General features: G+C 46.2%; 1 protein-coding gene across 8 annotated transcripts in view; it reads right to left on the bottom strand.

Annotated features, from left to right (window-relative positions):
- ROR2 (receptor tyrosine kinase like orphan receptor 2) overlaps positions 1 to 21,686 on the bottom strand; it is a 204,045-nt gene that overhangs the window by 47,741 nt on the left and 134,618 nt on the right. For all 8 annotated transcript variants that reach the window (XM_070590367.1, XM_070590369.1, XM_070590364.1 and 5 more), the window contains exon 2: positions 819 to 896. In XM_070590367.1, the coding sequence (XP_070446468.1) occupies positions 819 to 896 (78 nt within the window). The remainder of the gene's footprint in view (positions 1 to 818; positions 897 to 21,686) is intronic.

The raw sequence follows: 21,686 nt of genomic DNA, 5'->3' as shown, positions 1-21,686 counted from the left end.
GCTCTCTTCTCTCCGCCACACGAGGACACACGGAGAAGGGCCATCTGCGAGCCGGGAAGTCGTTCTCACCAGGAACCACCATGCCAGTGCCCTGATCTCAGACTTCCGGCCTCCAGGACGGTGAGAAATAAACTCCTGCCGATTGAGCCGCCTGGTCTGTGGTGCTGTGTTTATGCAGCCTGAGTCGACTGAGGCAAGAGTCTAAGGCAATATGGAGACAGCGGACGAAGCAGGAAAAGAGCCACTTTCTCAAGTAACTGGGCTGCATCTGAGGAAATGCGTTCTATCGACTCTACAATCCTCAGATGCCTACGAAGGGTTACAAGTGAGCAGTGACCCTGACTGACCTCTGGGAAAGGCTGAAGCAACAAGACAAAGAACCTGCTCCTTGGTGACCGGTGGAGGAAGCCACCTGCCCGCCTGAGGTGCCCACCCACTCTGGACAATTACACGCAGAGAAAAACCCCAGGAGACAGCCACTTGTCAGCAGGACACTTAGTGGCCAAGCTAGGAGTCCAGCTCCCAATGCACCACTCAGGCCCACGAAGCACCCACCCCCAAAGAGGACCTCCCTCTGGTGGCTATCCACCTACCCCTGCCCCGTCACCTCAACACCCTCACAACTGTGTCAAGAGACACAGCTATGGAGGTCAGCGTGCCCCACGCCCACAATGGGGCAGCGCCGGGCCACACGGCACCCTGGCCATCAATTCCAGCCAAGCTGGGAGTAGAAATGGCCAGCCAACCGGGAACCTCTGTACATGGTACTCTGAGAACATTTCCAAACCCCTGCATGCAAAGAGCACTGCACAGTTTACCTTTCAGAGTTGGAATAGGGCTGTCATGTCCATCCAGTTGTCCCAAGGGGTCATTCGGATCAGGAACCTCCACTTCCCCTGGGCAAGAGAGCACAGCACACTCGTTAGTGAGACACTGCAGGGCCCTTTCATCTGCTTCTCATGCAAACACAACTGTCTTCTAGGAACACCGCCCACCGCTTATAGAAAACCGAAAGGGAGAAGGCGTTCTGTTAACTTCTGGAGGGATTTGTAGCATCAGATTTGATATAACAGTAAAAGCGATTCTTAAATTTATGCCAGAGTGGCAAAATGTAAGTGTCTGCAGCCCGAACAGACAAAGCAAATGTGCAGCTGAAGCCCTGCACTTCATTCAGAGAGGCGAGAAATTAAAACGCCAGCTGGCAAAATAACACACTTCTGTAGCCAGACTAAGCAGGTTACCCTCCAGGTATGGGCCCTTGATAATTCTGAATAAATTCAGAATTGGATAATTTCTGAAGCAGCTCATTCCACTCCTGGTCCCCAGACCCACCGGCAGCCAGTGGCCAAGCACGGATCTACCCACACCCCTAAGGACAGATGGTTTTCATCTTCAAAACAATAGCAACCCCACCCCTCAGAGACTGTGTCAGCAGGAGCAGCCACACCAAACTCATAAACACCAAGGGCAAGAAAGATCTGGTCTGCTCAGGTCTGGACCCTCCACTGGGAATACAGCACAAAGACATGGGCTCCCATCCCCAAATCCAGGGGAAAGATGGGCTGGTGTGACTGATGCCCTAGAAACCATTTGGGCCTCACAAAGACCTTTCTCCGTATTCCAACCCAGTCCCCTTCCCATTCACTTTCAGACTCTCATCTGGGACCTCGGCCTGGACTGGGTCTCACTGATGGGGATAGGAGGTCAGACACGGTGAAGTCAGGGGTGACTCTGACAACACATCTCCTGGATGGATCTGGGATTACGGCATCAAAGCCTGTCAAAGAGTGGGGCACACATGCAATGGAATATGATGCAGCTTAGAAAGGCAGGAAATCCTGATGAACCTTGAGGACATTATGCTAAGTGAAATGAACCCATCACAGAAAGACAGACACCATATGGTTCCACTTATACGAGCTACCCAGAGTAGTCCAAATCCTAGAGACCGCAAGTCGAACAGTGGGTGCCAGCAGCCAGGAGACAGAAGAATGGACAGCTACTGCTTAACGGGTACAGAGTTTCATTCTGGGAAGATGAAAAAGTTCTGAAGATGGATGGTGGTGACGGTTGTACGACAATGTGAATGCGTTAATGCCACTGAATTGTGCAATTAAAAATGGCCAAGAGGGTAAGTTTTACGTTTTGTGTATTTTAAAAAGTCAGACAGTTTATAATTCAACATTGGGTCATCCCACTTGGTTGAGAAACGAGATGAGAGACAAGAACAAAGAACCCAGACACTTCAGACTCCTCTTAAGATGACGCCTTGCTCAGAAAAGCTGAGGTCTAAAACTGGAAGACGAGTGATTTTCAGACAGAACCAGACACGCAAGCTTCTTCAAACTGTTTAGCTAAATAAATAAAGGCACTGGTGTCTCTAAGGTAATCCTCTCCATATTGCTGGTTCCTAAAACACGGGATGCGCGAGGTGTCATGCTGGCCTATAGCGCTCTTAGAATTCAGCCCCAGCTCCCAATCGGCCAGCACGTGAGATTGTTTCTGAAATTCCCCGTGGCTTTCCACATCCAATTTTGGAAGTTTCCTTCTTTTTATCACTTCTAGACCAAACTTGCCCGCCCTTCAGAAGCCGCGCTCCCATGTCATCTTTCATAAAATGTTCCCGATCAACCATTCAGAAGTAACATCTTTATTCTCTAAAACCATGCCTCCAAACCATACACCTCTCCCGTGGCAATCATACCATTCTCCCCTGAGTCAGTGGTGCAATGTAAACGGCTGGAGGACAGCAGGTGCGGCATCCCCAGGGAGGGCTAATGGTGCTAGCATTGAAACCTAAACAGAATCCTGGTGTGCTACAGAACAGAGAGAAGCATAAGCTATTCAAGACAGTCAATAGATATCTGCTCAAGAATTAAAGGCTTCAGTTTGAGTTTGAAATTTTAAATTGGCATGTTACACAAACCATCACTCAGCAGTGTTTAAATGTAGAGAGACCACAGGAAATCAAAACACACTTGTACTATATACACACATCTGAAAGAGGCATAAAAATTATTAACTGCTTAGAAATTGACAAATGGTGTGAAACAGTCAAATAAATATACACCCTAAAGAAAAATAAGCACCATTAGTCTAATTCCACTGTGGAAAAGATTCCCAGCTCTTCCGAGGCAGCTTTCAATTCAGAAGCATAGGAATTTCACAGGCACTGGACATGGCGTGTGGACAAGCGCACTCCTCCTGGGAGGAGAGCCGGAGGTGATCCAGGTGCTTCTGTGACTCGTAAGCAGATGTCACCTCCACCCAGACATGCAAAGTCACCGTTGACATTAGAAATGCTGGGATCCTCTCTGAATATGTTGCGCGGGTCAGTACACAGGCTGCGATTTGAGTTTTTGTTTCCGTCAGCCTCAAAGGTTACCCTAGGTAAAATCTAGTTTGGGCATTTCAGCAAAAGACTATCATCTACAGATCTGGACAAACGGGTAAAATTTCAAGTAGCCCACTAGGCCAACACCAGAGCCCCCCAAGCTTTGAGACATGGATGCTTAAGCGTCTACGACTAAGGCCCAGTGTATTTCCTCCACAAGTCAAATACGTGAGTGAATCCAGGATGTCCAATCGCCACCGTCCTTTGAACTGACACCTTACATTTCAATAAAACTAGGCCCTATTGTTGCTTCCTAACTGAGAAATAAGGACACCATCATAATTCTTAAATTAAAACGTATCATTCTCCCACACTACATAATGTTTAGGCACAGAACGGTCGTCCTCTCTCAAGATACTGAGCCTCCTAAAATTGACAAGCAAATGTCACAGGGGCCTACGTGAACCTGGGGAGTGAGGTCAAGTGCGAAGAGGTCCAGTGTCTCAGCAAATTCCACCAGGGCTTCTCTTAGCCCCAAAAAGGGTTAAGAACAAAACCCAAAGAAAAAAAATAAACACAAAACAAAAACAACAAGACAACAGAAACTACCACACACACATCAAAATGTCACTATGAGTTATCTGGAATTACAGAGGTAATTTAAATATCTTCTTTTATCTTTAAAAACATAAATAAGCACCAATTTTTAAATTGATATAATTCACATACCGTAAAATTGACCAGTTTGAAGTGCACGATCTAGTGGTTTCTAGTATATCCACAAGCTTGTGCAACCATCTCCACCATGTAATTCTGGACTATTTCATCACCCCCAAATGAAACCTTGTTCCCTCATCCCCACCTCGCCCGGGCCCTGTAACCACAATCTGCTTTCTGTCTCCACGGATTTATCTATTTGGAATATTTTATGAAATCATACAGTATGTGACCTTTTGAACAAACATCAATCTTATGATTAGATTTTTTTAAATTTCATGCCTGGTAGGAGGAAAAAGAAAAAAAGGAAGAAAGCTGCATGGAAGCAGGCTGTGCTTGGTGATTAACAGAGGCCATTAAACGCCACATCAGCACGTCAGACCACTGCCCAGAATCTGTGGGGAGGTTCTGGCTCCCCATGTGGAACAGGATGTGGAGGACACATTGGAGACTCAGAGATGACTAAGGATGGAAGAGCGAGAACTACTGAAAACACCAGAGCGGTCAGGAGTACCGATCCTAAGACGCGCCGGCTTAGTTGCTGAGAGGCTCAGGGCGAGGAGGCCAGCGCACGGCCACGCCCCTGCTGCGGGAAAGGCGCGGCTCCCGCCATGGATTAAGAAAGGATGTCATCACCGCAAGTTTGGGGGCCACCATGATGGTCGCAGCTTTGGGAACTCACATCGTCTGCTTTCTCCCTGACTAGCACGTTCTTCTGCATGCCACCAGGGCTGGCTGAACGACCTCCATCTACCTTCTTAACCCCATGACCTGCCTCACAAGCATTGCCAGCCCGGTCCAGTCGGGGACTGGTCCGAGGTCATGTGCGCCCAGTAACATCGCCCATATGGCCATCCTGAGTGCTTCTTTATACAAAGGCCCACCTGGGTTTAACCTGGTGCTGGCATCTCAGCCCAGCTGGCTGACGGGACAAAGGGGAAGAGTGAGAGAGAGAAAAGATTCTGAGAGGAGATTCGTCTGCCCTCACTCCTCAGGCTTTATTATTTCCTTCTGAAAATGAGGATACTACTCAGAGCAAATTACATGTCCTCTGTTTTGTAAAATACTCAAAGGTGTGCTTAGCATGATGCCACGTGTCCATCAAGGGTGTCCAACCTATGATGCTCTAACTTTTCCCACTGGGTGTGGGTGATTTTCACTGTAAAAACACACAGGGAGACCAGTAAAGGTACCAGAAAACTCAAATCTATGGAGGCATCAATCGTGTAGTGGTGATTTATTAGCTCCTTCTTCATTTTTTGATGTTTAAAGAAAAAAGAACACAATGTGAAACAAAAATTTAAGTGTGAAAGGTTGCAATGCAATGATACATTAAATGTTTGATCCATGTCAAAATTACACTTGAACACCTAGAGCAAAGACTAACCACAATGTGGTAACCCAGATAGAACCCCAGACAGAGAAAAGATACCAGGTAAAGTGTAAGGAACTGTGAGCAGTATGAATCTTAGTAGGAATAATGGATCAATGTTGGCACATCTGTACCACACAAATGTAAGATTTAACGCTACAGGAAACCAGTGTGAGGTACGTGGGAACTCTGTGTACTACCTTATTGTACTTTACTACTCTATACTATCTTTACTGTACAATAAAAGTTTACTGAAAAGCAATTACACATTCCATTACCTTGTTCAAGCCCTTATCCAAGGCTCCCAGGGAAAGAAGAGCTTTAGGAATGATCCTGCCTCCCAACGCCCTACATTCTTAATGACATAATCATTGGAGACAGGCCCCAAGCCAGGCCTGAGTGCTAATGGCATAAACAGAACACAACACAGAATCCTGGAATTTAATATAGGTTATTTAAAGATTCACTAGCATGCCAGCGAATTCTCGGAAATTCAATCACTTTGGAGAATGTTGGGTTTTGAGCTGAGTCTTACATTAATTGTCCCGGTATGGTGATGCCAGCTCCTAACCTGGAATGCCGGTCGCAGTCTTGGCAGCCCTTATCAATGTCACGCATATTCAGGGCTGAACCAATTGGTGTCTGCAGAATGACCAGATGAAAGGATCCGTTGTTGATGTTGATGGGCTTGTTAAGTAGTCAGGGTTTCACACAGGGCCTGCAACAGCTGGAGGTGCACACCCACCCAAATGTGCAAATTCGGAGTAATTAGAAACCACACACCAGTCCAACAAAATCTTCAGCAGACCTTCTCTCAACAGGGCCTCTAATGTGACTTCTTGGTTTATGACATCAATAAGATAAGAGAAACCAAATTTGCAAAGTAGCAAATGGCTCTGTTCTGGTTTCCAGGCTTTTCCTCTAGTATTAAAATTCTAGCTCTCTCATTAAAGGCACAGACACTATTAAGCAAGAATTTACTAATGACGTTCAGCCCACGCCTTGGATTTGAGTCCATGGTGCTATTATGTTTTTGATTTGCGTGCCTCTTAAGAATGTTTTGTTATTCAGACTATTCATCCATTCCTCTCTACCTGGTGATCTGAATCAGTACACTTGTTCTGATTTAATTAGATGCAGTCTCTGGCATATTTGGACAACTTCAAAGCAGTCTCCTTTTAATTAGTGAGGATATTTTATTCACCAAAGCTCGGCATTCTCGGATTTGGTTGTCCCTATGCAAAGGTGTCATTTCCAGGATCTGAGAAGGAATAGCAGTCACGCACAGGAAAAGACCACAGCCTGAAAGGGCAACCATGCGGCAGCCCGGAGCCTCGGGACCAGCAGGTAGAGATTTCACAATGAGCTGTGCTGCGTGAAAACTCAAACAGTACATCCATTTGCAACTGGAAATGTCAGTCATGCATTGCAGAACAATCTCTTAGCTCAGCCACACGTCAGATCAAAAACATCCGTGACGCTGGAAATGCAGCAGTTAAGGAAAAAAATTTAATAACTGGAAAGGAGCAGAGTATAAAGTCCTAAAAGGTGAGTCCACTAGTCTGGGAACCGGGCCAGAGAACGTATGTCAATAGTAAAGAGACTCGATAATGTTTCTGGGAATGCGCTTATTAAAACGTTACACCGCGTGTCTTAATTGCCAGCTAGAAAACCACACAGCACTAAAGGTGAGCTGCCAGTACCTACTCGGTAGCAGTCTTAACAGTTTGTAATTTTTTATTTTCATTATTTCTAACCTTGAGTTGAGTAAATATTAGGCTCTGGTTCTGTGTTCCTTAAAGGGCTGGATAACTCTGCTCCAGAAAAACAAAGCAAAGTCCAACAGCCTAAACATGGAGTAACCAGTGTCTCCCACTGATCGAACCTTTGCTTTCATTCCACTGCTGCAGCAAAAATATCAACGCCCCCAACGAGTCCACGCACAGGCCTGACTCCCTCCAATACCGCCTTCATCAAGCTTTTCCTACCTTCTGTCCCTGGCAGCCCCAGAGCCCCCGACAAAGGTCCCACTGTCAGGGCCAGGCGAATATTTGGCTGAGGAGGGGGAGAGGCCACTCAGGAGGCTGAATCGGGGCCTTTCATGGACCTTCTCTCTTTCCCAACACCTACAGCCCCTGCAGTGGCAGCAGGGCCGGGAGGCTGGGCGCCCCCACCCATGACAGAGGTGGCTGGGATGGCGGGCCCACCACCCCTTCACCAAGACACAAGCTCCGGACCTGCTTTTGCTGACGTGCCTGCTTGTTACTGCAGCGAAACCAGCAGATAAAGAACAAACAGAGATGCTGGCGACAGACTCCTCGCTCATGCCCTGTTTCCGTTTGGTTTCAGGGAAGAAGACCATGCTGAGTATCAGTTATTCCCACGCACACAAGTAATCACTTTTTCACTCTCAATCTCTAGCATGTTTTTAATTAAAGGTAAGGAGGGAAAAGATATTTTTTTAAAAAACCAGCCCCTAAAAAAAGAACTAAACTGTGTATTGGCCCCTGACAACGATGGACGTTACTTTCCGTCTGCTTAAGGCAGAGTTTTGGAGGCCTCAGCTGCATACGCTGCAACCTGGGAACCCAGGGTTGACTGGAGAAATCTTAGGGTGGGGTGAAGGAGATGCCCAGGGAAGGAGTTCTGAAGGCTTGCAGAGGCCTCCATCAAACAGGGATCTCTCTCCGGCCTACGTGGCCGGAAACCTCTGGCCCCAGAGGGGTCGACCAGTTGGCATGTCTGAAGGCAGAAGATGGGTGGGCAGGGATGGCCTCGAGTTCAGGAAACAAACACGGGTGAACGTCAGTTGTAATCAATGGTGGCGACAGTAATTTTTTAAAGGGAACTGCTGGATGGTTTGCTAGGGCTGCTGGAACAAAGTGCTCCAGGCTGGGCGGCTTAACAGCTGTTCTGGAAGCCAGCAGTCCAAGATCTAGATGTGGCCAGGGCTGGCTTCCTCTGAGGCCTCTCTCCTTGGCTTGTAGGTGGCCGCTTTCTCTCTGTGTGCTCACATGGCCTTACCTCTGTGCCTGCGTCTTCACTCCTTCCAATAAGGACACCAGTCACACTGGATTCGGGCCAACCCATGTGACCCCATTTCAACTTCATTACCTCTGTAAAGACCCTTGCCCCAAATAAGGTCATATTCTGAGATCCTGGGGGTTAGGACTCCAATAGATCGACTTTGGGGGAACACCATTCAACCCATAACAGGTAGTGTTATTCATCTCAAAGCTTCTTTACAATCAATGCTGATTTGAAAGCGACCTTTGCAGCTGCGTGAGGCAGGCCAACAGAGCCAGAGAAAGCCTCACTGAGAAAGAATAAACAAGGTGTTTGAACTAAGTCTAGAGGTGCTGGGGTGCGGCTGCCCTCATGCCCGAGGGAACTGCCAGCACCTTGCTGCTGACTCCTCCAGCATTCCAGCTCCTTCCTTCTGAAGATGATCCCCCATGGCTGCCCTCGAACAGACATCCATCAGGGCACCACTGTCCTCTGTGCTTCATCACCCTGAGGGCCGCTGTCCTCTGCGCTTCACGGCCCCGAGGTTTCCAGCAGGAGCCGTGGCACCTTTCCAGGCCCCTTCCTCCCAGGCTGGCATTCCTTTTTCTCATAATATTTATAACACTGCCACTCCTCCCAGTGAGCAGCATGGCAGGCCTGGAGGGAATGCCGGGGTGGGATGTGGAGCCCGGCCTTCTGCGGTCTGTCTGACCATTTTTGGTAATGGCGTTGTTCAACATTTACACAGTGCTTCCCATTTTATGCACGTCGTCCTCACGACTCCCTTCACTTGACTTTCCACGTCTGGATCTCCTCCTACCTCGGTCTCCCTTGCCAGTGCCTCCTCCTCTCTGGTCCTCTAAACGCTGGACCGCTCCAGAGCTGGGCCTGCAAAAGCTTCCCTCTCTTTCTGCATTTGTCCCCTTGATGACCTGGCCTTAAATGACAGCAAAATGCCCACAACCCCCAAACATACTTTTCTGGGCCAGACCTCTCCACAGAAAGCCAGACTCAGAATCCAAGGACCTGCTCCCACCTCCACTTGCATGTCTGAGAGACACTTCCCGGCTGACTTGTCCAAACGCGAGTCCAGCTCTCCTCCGCAGACTGCCCCCCTGCAGTTGCCCACATTCCTAAATTCTGACGCCACCCTTCCACGGGCTAAGGCCACAGATGCTGCTTATCTTTGGCTCCTTCTCCTCCCACATCCCACATCCAAGCCATTAAGAAGTGCCGGTCGCTCTGACTTCAAAATGCATCAGAATACAATGCTCCTCACCCCTCCCTGCTCACACCCAGTCCCAGTGGCTCCCAGCTCTGCTGGACCACACGACAGCTCCTGGACAGACTTCGTGGGTCCACTCTCCCCTCGCTGTCTGCTCTCCATGCAGCAGCCACACTGCACCCCTAAAAGGGTGGCTTCAGGGGCCGGGCTGGTGGCATAGTGGTTAAGTTCATGCACTCCACTTTGGTGGCATGGGGTTTGTGAGTTTGGATCCTGGGTGTGGATGTACGTGCTGCTCATCAAGCCACGCTGTGGCAGCATCCCACATACAAAATAGAGGAAGATTGGCACGGATGTTAGCTCAAGGCCAATCTTCCTCAAACAAATAAATAAAATAAAATAAAAGGGTGACTTCAAAGACCATTACCTATGACAGCTGGGGCAAATCTCAAAAGTGTGAGGCTGAGCAGAAGAAGCTAGACACTAAAGAGCCTGTATTGCCTGATTCCACTTACACCAAGGTCAAAAAGAAGCCAAGGCATCAGCAGTGATGGAGGTGGGAAGACTGGGTACCTTTGTGGGTAAGGCTGGAAGGGGCAGAAGAAAGGTTTCTGAGAGGTTGCTGGCGTGGCCTAGCAATGTAGGACTTCATGCCCGTTTACCTGCGTATGTTACACTGACATGAAGCCCACCACGTTTCTTGTATTCGAATCCTCTCCTGCACTGCTACCTCCTTGAGCAAAGCCCGCCCTGCCCTCATTCACTGTGCCCAACACTTCCCTCCACACAACACACACAGTCCTGCCCCCAACCTGCTTCCCGAGCTTCTTTTCCCCTTCACTTTCACAAGAGACAACTAGTTCATTTATTCTCCTGTCTCCTCTCCTGGAGCAGGACGTTCTGTCTGTCTGTCCACTGCTCTATCCCCAGCACCTGGAGCAGAGAGCAATAGCTGTTCGTTTATGAACGAATGAATGAATGAATGCTCCTGTGCTCAACACCTTCCAGCACCTTCCACCTCCTCAGAGGCCAAAGCTTCCCTTGTCCATCCCCTCCATGCACATACACACACCCTCCTGGCCTCCCCTCGCCTCCTCTCGCCACACCCTCAGCAACAATTGCAGCCCCTTCTCCCTCTGGGGTTTCCATTTCTTCTCCTCCCTGCCCGGAAGACTCTTCCCAGACCTCCCTGCAGCTCACCCCTCGCTTCCTCTGCTCCTGCGTGAGCTCGTAGGAGGGGCCTCCCCTCGCCCTCACTGAAAACATCCGGGCCCGCATTCCACTAGCCCAGTCCCTTGCTGCACTTCTCTGCAGAGCAGCGTGTGTCTGTTTCATGTCAGAAGAGGGTGGTCCCTGACAGCGGGCTCTGGGTGACGGTCTGTGTGCAGCACCTGGAACCCCAGCACGCACAAGGCGCGCCCCAGCCGTATGAGGAATAAACACACTCTGCAGGGTCGGGGGACCATCATGCTCGTGTTGTAGGAGAAGCCTTGAGTTTCAGCGCACGGTGTGAAGGATGGGGTGGGGCCTGCACCTGCTCCGGGTGTGGACAGGGCCCCCTGCACCTCCTCGCTGCCCCCGCTCAGCTCCTCTTCCCAGACGCAGACAACGGTGTCACAACTCTGCTCCCTCAGGACCTGCTGCAGGCCCAGCTCCTGCTCCTTCAAACCATTAGTGAACTCTACCCCACTCAACTGCTCTCGGACCTGAGAGTCCTCAAAACCCCCCCGAGGAGCCCGCCAGGCCCCACGTTCCACAATCTCTCTGACAACATGCCCTTTGAAGTGTGCATATACATCTTTACAACTCCAAGCGAAGGAAAAGAAACCCTCACAACTTTTTTTTTTTTTAAAGATTTTATTTTTTCCTTTTTCTCCCCAAAGCCCCCCGGTACATAGTTGTATATTCCTTGCTGTGGGTCCTTCTAGTTGTAGCATGTGGGACGCTGCCTCAGTGTGGTTTGATGAGCAGTGCCATGTCCACGCCCAGGATTCGAACCAACGAAATACTGGGCCGCCTGCAGCGGAGTGCACAGACTTAACCACTCGGCCACGGGGCCAGCCCCAGAAACCCTCACAACTTTAAAACTGCACCACACACAACTCCACCATAAAAAGAGCCAACTGCCACTACACACCTCCTAGCGGGGCATCTCAGGGGCACTCCACTAAGTCAAAGAAGCCAGGCTCACCAGCGACACACTGGAGAATCAACTCGCAGAATGGTGGCATGAGGGTCTTGCTGAACTCGCTCTGCCTCTAAAACAACAAAAATATGGGCAGAACAGCTAAAACCAACCAAGTCTGAGCTTGAGGAATTAATCAGAGCCACAGAAGGAAGAGAAAAATCATCCGTCTAAGAGAAAAGACTGAACCTCAGTAAGACGACAGGGCTGTGCCAGGTCAATGTGGGCTGCGGCCACCATGCCCCCGTCCCCAGCAGCCCTGCAGACAGCGAGCAGATCTGATGCTTCAAGGCGCTGTTACAAGTGCCATCTCATAGTCGCTATCTTGTCTGGACTTGCAGTGCCCTGGGAAACCTCTAGGTCTGACTCAGAGCTGGGCTGGGGGTGGGCTGTGGGAGGGTGGCAGGTGGCGGCTACCCCTGGGGCATTACCCAAACAACAACAAACTGCTGGCAACACCTCGGCTGCCTGATATTGTGACTACAACTGCAGTAAACATGAGCCCAGCCCAGAATCAAAAAGGAAATCCGCGAGAACTAGAGGACCACAGGGAACTTCAAAAGCTCCGATGTGGTTCCAGGATCAAAAAGGCTGTGCACACATGAAGGCTATGCGCTTGCCCAAGAAAGACCTGAGGAAGGAGACGGCAGCAGTCCCTCCCCTCTGGTGCAATCAGGAAGTGACAGCTAAGGCTGAAGTCTGTCGGCCTGCCTTTTCACACAGAGCCCCTGGGCAAAGGGTGCAAGCCCTACAGCCAGGTATGCAAGAAAGTCTTCCGACCAGTGATTGGCTCACCACACAATTACACTGACTCAGATGGGACCCCTAGGAATCCAGGCTTAAAAATAAAAAGGACTGTGTGTTAAGTGTTCTTACCACACACATGAAATAATAATAGTAATAACAAGTGATAATAACAAATGAGGAGGATGAGAGGAAACTTTTGGAGGTGGTGGATATGTTTATGGCACAGATTGTGGTGACGGTTTCACAGATGTATACTTATCTCCAAACTTACCAAGTTATGTACATTAAAATCTGGAAAAGCTTTTTGAATGTCAATCATACCTCAATAAAGTGGTTTTAAAAGTAAAATCTAAGGAACTTAAAAAAGAAAAGCAGATAACTTAGTGGTCACACATTACAGGAAATACAGAACCCGCAGAATTAGTAAAAGAAAGCCACTAAACAAATAAACAGTAACAAGAAAAACACCACCCAAAACCAAAATGAAAAATAAAACCACAGCAACAACAACAAACTTTGAAGGGTAGGTGGGTTTGCTACCAGAGTTGTTACAATATTATTATCTAAAATGTCCAGTTTTTAACAAAAAATTACAAAGATATGCAAGGAAATAGGAAAGTACGCCACATATACAGGAAGAAAAAAATCCCCAACAGAAAACGTCCCCAAGGGGGCGAAGACTATTCTAATTATGTATAATGAACTAAAGAAAACAATATCCATAGAATTAAAGGAAACTACAACTTTAGCTCACCAAATAGTATCAATAAAGCAATAGTAATTAAAAAATCGAATACAAATTTTACGGTTGAAAGAACAATAACAAAAATTCATTAGATGGGCTCAAAAACAGATTCAAGCTGGCAGAAGAAAGAATCAGTGAACTGGAAGACAGTTTAATATCTTTACTAGAATAGAGATGATGCAGTCTGAAGGGAAGAAAATAAAAAGAATGGAGAAAAATAACAGAGTCTAAAGACCTGTGGGACACCATCAAGAATACCAACACACACATAATGGAAGTCCAGGAGACTAAGAAGCAGAAAAAAATATTGAAGAAATAATGACCAAAAACTTACCAAATTTGATTAAAGGTATTAATTTACACACTTAAACCCAAGGAACTCTACGAAGGATAACTTCTAAGATATCCACAACTAGACACATCATAAACTCGCAAAACAAAGGCAGAATCTTGAAAGTAGCAAAAGAAGTGACTCATGACATACAAGGGATCCTTAATAAGATTAAGAGCTGGCTTCTCATCAGAAATCCAGTGGGGTGACATATTAAAAGAGTTGGAAAAAAAAAAAGACTGTCAACTAAGAATTCTGTATCTGGATAAACTCTTCTTCACAAATGAAGAAGTTAGGTCACTTCCTGATAAGCAAAAAAAAAAAAAAAAGAAAGAAAATTTGTCAGCAGACTGCTCTACAAGAAATAGTAAAGGGAGTCATTCAAGATGAAATGAAAGTACATTGGAAGGAATTCTAATTCACACAAGGAATGAAAGAGTAGCAGGAAGGTAACTACAGAAGTATTATGAGGGATAATATAAACAAATTCTTGTTTGTCACTCTTTTCTTCTACTATTCATTTTCAAAGAGTACTGCATAAAACTATAATCATAAAACTGCGTTGATGGACTTCAAATACATAAAGATGTAATTTATATGACAATAATAGGTCAGTGAGGAGGGAAAAGAGAAGCAATATACTAGAGTAAAGTATTTACTATTAAAATTAAGTCAGTATTAATCTGACCTGGATTTTTAAAAAATATGATAATAATCCTCATGAAAACCACTAAGAAAATAATTTTTAAAAAGTATATATATGAAAGAGAGAATAAAGGAATTTTTAAAGTACACTAGGAACTACGCATTTAACACCAAAAATGGCAGCAATCAAGGAAGAGAAGGACAAAAAAGAAGTGACATATAGAAAAAAAGTAGCAAAATGGTAGAAGTAACCTACCTCATTAGTAATTAAATTAAATGCAAATGGGTTAAAAGGACAAATCAAAACACAGAAATTGGTAGAATGGATTTAAAAAATTATCCAACTGTATGCTGTCTACACAACACACTTCATATTCAAAAACGCCAATAAGTTGAAAAGATGTATCAGGCAAACAGCAATCATGAGAAAGCTGGAAATGTTATACTAGTATCAGACAAAATAAACTACAAGATAAAAGTCATTGTTACAAATACAGAAGGACATTTTATAATAAGAGGGTCAATCCACCAATGTATGATAAACATACATGCAACTAACAACAAAACCCCAACACACAAAGCAAAACTTACAGAAATGAAGGGAAAAATAGATAATTCAACAGTAATAACTGGAGACTTCAATACCCCCCTTTCGATAATGGATGTAAGAACTAGGCAGATCAGCAAGAAAGTAGAAGACTTAAACAACACTACGAGGGCCGGCCCTGCAGCCAAGTGGTTAAGTTCATGTGCTCCGCTTCAGCAGCCTGGGGTTCGCTGGTTCAGATCCTAGGCACAGACCCACACACTGCTCATCAAGCCATGCTGTGATGGCATCCCACAGAGAAGAACTAGAATGACCTACAACTAAGATATACAACTATGTACCGGGGCTTTGGGGAGAAAGAAAAAAAAAAAAAAAGAGGAAGATTGGCAACAGATGTTAGCTCAGGGCCAATCTTCCTCACCAAAAAAAAAAAAAAGAAGAAGAAGACGACGACAACGAAGAAAAGAGGTTAGCTTTTAAAAACAACAACAACAACAATCACCCTACAAACCAACTAGACCTAACACTACAGAACACTCCAACTCCAACAGTGGGATACACATTCTTCTCAAGTTTACACAGAACATTCTCCAGGATAGACCACATTATAGGCCATAAAATAAGCCTTAACAAACTTAAAAGGGTTAAAAATCACACAAAGTATGTTGTCTAACAACAGAATGAAATTAGAAATCAGTAACAAGAAAATATAGGAAATTCACAAATATGTGAAAATTAAACAAAACTTTTTCTTTTTTGAAGATTGGCACCTGAGCTAACATCTGTTGCCAATCTTTTCTTCTTCTTCTTGTTCTCCCCAAAGCCCCCCAAAACATAGTTGTATCTTCTAGTTGTGAGTGCCTCCAGCTCTGCTGTGTGGGACACTGCCTCAGCATGGCTTGATGAGTGGTGCCAAGTCCACACCCAGGATCTGAACAAGCAAAACCTTGGGCCACCAAAGCAGAGCGTGTGAACTTAATCACTCAGCCACGGGGCCGGCCTCTAAACAAAACATTCTTAAATAACCAAGGAGTCACAGAAGAAATCGCAGGGAGATCAGAAATACTTTGAGATCAATAAAAATGAAATACAACATAACAAAACTTATGAGGTACAGCTAATGCAGTGCTTAGAGGAAAATTTATAGCTTTAAATGTCTATATTAAAAAAGAAGGTCTCAAATTAATAATCTAACATTATATCTGAGGACTTATAAAAAAAGAGTGAACTAAACCCAAAGCTAGCAGAAGAAAGCAAAGAGTAAAAATTAGAGCAGAGATAAATAAAATAGAGAGTAGAAAAACAACAGAGAAAATCAATGAAAGCAACAGTTGGTTCTTCAAAAAGACCAACAAAATTGACAAACCTTTAGCTAGGGTGACCAAGAAAAAAAGAGAAGAGACTCAAATTACTAAAATCAGAAATGAAAGAGGGGAAATTACTACTGACCTTATGGAAATAGAAAGGACTTTAAGAGAATACTATGAACAATTGTCTGCCAGCAAATTAGATAACTTAGATAAAATGGACAAATTCCTACAGAAACGCATCTACTGAAACTGACTTGAGAAAAAATAGAAAATCGGAACAGATCTATAACAAGTAAAGAGATTGAATTAGTAATCAAGAAACTTCCCACAAAGAAAAGCGCAGGACCAGATGGCTTCTCTGGTGAATTCTACCAAATGTTTACAGAAGAATTAACACCAATTCTTCACAAAAAAATTGCAGAGGGGAAAGTTTCCACTCATTCTTTAAGACCAGTATTACCCTGATATCAAAAACCAGATAAAGACGTCACACATCAATATCAAAACCACACATCAATACCTCTTATGAATACAGATACAAAAGTTCTCAACAAAATACAAATAGACAGCATATCTTCTTTGGAGAGATGTCTATTCCCACCAGTACATGGATAGACAGATCAATAGGATGGTATTTGCGAATCCAGAAATGACCCGAGTATACATGGAAACAGCAATTAGAAATAAAATTTTTCAACTAAGTGGGAATGAATCCACAAATCGCTAGGACAAGATAGCCATCTGGAAAAAAATAAAGCTGAAACTCTATCACTCTTCATTAAAAACTAAATTCCAGCTGATCACAGACTTAATCATATAATACGAAACCATGCATAAACTGCTCTGCTTATGAATGAGAAAAAAACCAACAGCCCAATACAGAGAGCGGAAGGACATGAAGAGTTTGCAAATAAATTCAAATGGCTAATAAATCTAAGAAAAGACTTAAAACCACAGCGTTAATTCAACAAAGGTGAACTGAAGCGGGAGACCAACGTTCACATGCTGCACCGGAAAGGGAGGGAAGCGGGCACCTCCTGCCCGGCCCAGGGCAGGCAGAGGGTCTCAGAATCTCTGCTACTGTGGCCATCCACCCAACCAACCAGGTCCCCGGGCAGCAATGCCACGGCCAGCAGTTTACCTTCAGGTACTCTGGAGACATGAAGGTACCACTATAAGGGTGCTTGTTCCAGCCTTGGCTGTCACAGCAGAAGACAGGAGGGTACCCGAATACAGATCAAGCCACTACTGGTTGGTAAATGGTACAGACACAGAAGATTAAGTGTAACAGATAATAATGGATATAGTACCTACACAATAATGATAGCAATCGCCACAAATTTTGAACATCTAACCCATGCTGGGCATAACTTAACGGATTATCTTGTCTAACTCTCAAAGGACCCCGTGAGCGTCTACTGTCACCTCCAATCACCCATAAAGAAACAGCTACACTTCACGGGGCCTGCAGCACGAAGAAACTGTGCGCAAGATGCAGAAGAGTGGTAAAGACAGACTCACAAGTGAGCAAGGCAAGAACCAACTGTGCACTGCCAGCCCCGGTGGTCACCCACAGGCTGGGCTGGTTACAGTCGCTGGAAGCTACACAGGAAACAGATCAGTGAGGAGACTTCAGGGAACAGCATGAGCCTGCGTCTGAATTGTTTTAATGAATTTAGCTATTTCACTTTCAATTAAAAAAAAACACTAGTTACATCTTTTTTTAAAGTAAAAGAAAATAATTCACCTTGAAAATGCGGTAATTAACGAGATTCTCTAGTTTTTTAAGAATGTTAACAATTTAATAAATTATATAAGTTAAAATATCTACTGCATCAGATGTAGCTGTATTTGTGTCTCTCTGTTTGCCCCCATCCCCACGCATTTCAAACAACTTGAAGATAGAGGCTTCAGACTCTATTTCCTCAATATCTTCCACCCACCATCTTTCCACAGGGGGTACCACTGGATGATGTCTGATGTCTTCAATATAAAAAGCAAGGATTTTGTAATAGCAACACAAATATTTTTATTTTATAGTTACAGTTTTGTAGAATTAATATTGAATATATGAAAGCAATATACACCACTGGTAACTGCCAACTATCATCTTGTCTATAAATTAATGTCTTTGCTTTTTCTAAGCTTCTCCTTTCAAAGAAAAGAATTTATGGAAAGAATTAAGTTAGCAATCACATCACCAGACACTCCTTATTTCCCGTGCCCCTATAAAAAAGGACATTTTTCAATCCATCGTTTTATCTAATTGAGACTCTTAAACTCATAAATCACGGTTGTTTCAGGCTTTTCTTTGCGGCTTTTTTATTTTCACAGCCAGAAGCCCTAAACTAATCAGTCATGGCCTAATGTCATGGGTAATCACCACGCGGCTGACTGGCCTGTCTGTCTCTCAAGGCTGCAGGTGCGCGCTCAGCTTGGTATTTTAAAGCACTTTTGCCTCAACAACCAAATGGCGCCCGGGAAGCTCTCTCCCAGTCATTATCACAAAAACGCACATGAATGTAAACACACGCCGGACACCCAGGAAACATGCACACACACGTGCTCCCGCGACCCAGAGGCTCCCTGTGGCTCCCTCCTCATGGGTTTAAGCTTCCAGCAATCTTAAGCAGTTGGATTCAGAGAAAAATGTGACCTGATGAAAAGAACAATGGGGACTGACATCCCTGGGCACACAGATGGGGGCTGAATCCCTGGGCACATGAGTGGAGGCCGTTATCCCTGGGCACACGGATGGGAGCTGACATCCCTGGGCACGTGGGTGGGGGCTGACACCCCTGGGCTCTCCTCCTTTGCCATGAAAATGGCAGCACAAGATGCTTCCTATCAAATCTTCCAGCACTGTGTTCTACTTTCCTAAAACTTTCTTTCCCAATGCATAACTCAGAGGAAATCCTGCTATTTCTGCCCCTAACATCTCTGTGAGGCTGGGTGGACCCTGGGATGAGGAAGCAGGAGGGAGAGAGCAGCGGCCAGCGAGAGAACATCCCCTCCCTGCTCATCTGCAGGCAATTTCTCATGGACAAAACACCCTTTTGGAAACGCACCTGTGAAGAATTTTCCAACAGAACCAAGTTAATAGAGATCAAGTTCTCTCTCCCTCCCTCTCCCTTACTCGTTCTCTCTCTCTCTCTCACACACACACTCACACACACCCCTCTCCTCTCCCTCTCGCTCACTTTAATTTTGTATTTTCCCTTTTCATTTTGGGGGTCTCTGGTGGGGGGCACAGGAAGTTGTAGTGGACCCTTTTCAGTTTTCTGTCCAATTCTCTTTCTGCCCCCCCCAAAGGGATCTTTCCTTTATCTAGTGGTTCTCAACAGGCAGGAGGGTTTTGCCCCCTGGGGACATCTGGCAATGCTTGGAGACACCTTTGGGGGGGTGCCCTTGGTATCTAGTCGGTGGAGGCCAGGGAAGCTGCTAAACATCCTCAGTCCACAGGACGGCCCCCACCACGATGCATTATTGAGCCCCAGGTGTCAACAGTGTGAGGTTGAGGAACTCTGGTCGAGTCCATTCTAACTTCTTTTTTCCTGCATGTTCTTACAGTCAGCAAGCCTGAGAGTTGAAGCAAAATCTAGACATACTCTCATCCAGCCGTCGACTCCTTGCTCATCCTTCTTCCAGTTCACATACAGAAACTGAGCCTCCGAAAGGTTCTGGTCTGCCGGAAAAGCCCCACCTTCAGTCAGACGGACGCCCACGCAAGTCCTGCCTCTGCACTGACTAGTTCTGAACCGAGGGTGAGAGGAACGGCTTCTGGGCATCTCTGTCTAATTAAATGTGAAATGGCAACAAGGAGGCCTCACTCCTGGGTTGCTGTGACAATTCGATGAGATTCACACAAAATTTTTCGGATGTGCTCTACATTCCTTACACAGAAGCCTATAAATGCTTATTCTTTTTCTCCATCTGTCCCCCTTTTTCTAACTTTTCCTCCTCTTCCAATTCAGTTGGGAGATATCCCTTGATGCCTGTGAGGCCTGTGGACAACCACGAACGCTTTCTCAGCCAGGGCCACGGCTCCTTCCTCAGTGGGATGCCCCACGGCCACTGGGACCAGCATCAGCACCAGGTATATGTGACCTGGGGTCACAAGGCAGGGAGGTCACAGCTAGGAAGGAAAGGGAAGGGGCAGAACCAATGCTTAGAGCCTCACTTTCCTTTTCTGTGACTTTGATTTGTTTCTCATAACGATCTGGCTTCTCAGAAAGCGACATCATTGCAGACGTTGTCATCATCAGTGTGTTGTGGAGTGCCAGCCCCTCTTAGTATAAGACAGGTGGGGATGCTGTCGCTGGCTGGAGAGAGACTCCGGTTGCCTAGACATTCGAACTATTTGAGGAAACTCTTGCCCTTATACACGGGCGAGAAGGACTTCGTGGACTCACCATCCCAGGGTTTCTCATCATAATAAAAATGCAAACACAGGGGCCAGTCCAGTGGTGCAGCGGTTAAGTTCGCATGTTCTGCTTCAGTGGCCGGGGGTTCGCCAGTTCGGATCCCAGGTGCGGACCTACACACCACTCATCAAGCCATGCTGTGGCAGGCGTCCCACATATAAAGTAGAGGAAGGTGGACACAGATGTTAGCTCAGGGCCAATCTTCCTCAGCAAAAAGAGGAGGATTGGCAGCAGATGTTAGCTCAGGGCTAATCATCCTCACCAAAAATAAAAAAAGCAAACACGAAAGGGAAGTTCAAGGAAACAGAACATAGGCTGGATCAGGAAGGAGACATGGAAAGAGGTGAAGGGGCCAGGGGAATGAAGGGGCCAGAGGCTATGGCGGACACACCCACTCAAACACACAACTCCAATCCTGGAAACCCTTCCCAGCTGGCTTCGCATTTAGTTTAGTTACTACACCACAGTAAAGTTCACAGCCACGTCTCCAAAGAGACTCATTATTTATGCAAACAAGCCGTCCTCGCGTGTGCACTGGCATGCAGACAGTACGGAGCTCCTAATGGGCCACAGCCCTATTTAAAATATTTACCAAAACAGACGCCAAGTCTAACACCATGTAAAAAACACATGGGAAACCTCTGTCCTGGAGGGTAAGGTTTTGCATAAATGGGGGTGTCAGACCCAGGCATCCAATGAGGTGGCCTCCGGACTCCGCACTCCAGCAGCACAGACGCTCCCACAGAGGAAGCAGGAGCAGACCCCACCCGCCTCACTTTTCTGCACCGTTATCTTCATGTTTAAAGAATTTGCAGCATGGACGAGTTTAGATAAAGTGGACACCGGCATCTGTGACAAGTCTACTGCACACACACGCGACAGGAGGCTGAGCAGTCCCGGGGGCTCTGTGCAGCTCTGCTCTCCCATAGCGAGTTCCCTGAGGAGGCTTTGAACACAGGGACCACCAAGACATAAGATGGGCAGGGCAGGGCTGGCCACAGCCTGAGAAGCTTCATCCTCTCCCCAGGCTTCTTGTGGACTCACACCCCCAGGCCTTGTGCTAAAGGGGGAAGTGAAAGAGGAAAGAAAAGTCCCGAG

The sequence above is a fragment of the Equus przewalskii genome, chromosome 22 (genome assembly GCF_037783145.1).
Source record: "Equus przewalskii isolate Varuska chromosome 22, EquPr2, whole genome shotgun sequence".
Classification (NCBI taxonomy): Eukaryota; Metazoa; Chordata; class Mammalia; order Perissodactyla; family Equidae; genus Equus; species Equus przewalskii.
The sequence above is the reverse complement of the archived record's forward strand: the minus strand, read 5'-3'. Positions and strand labels throughout refer to the sequence as shown.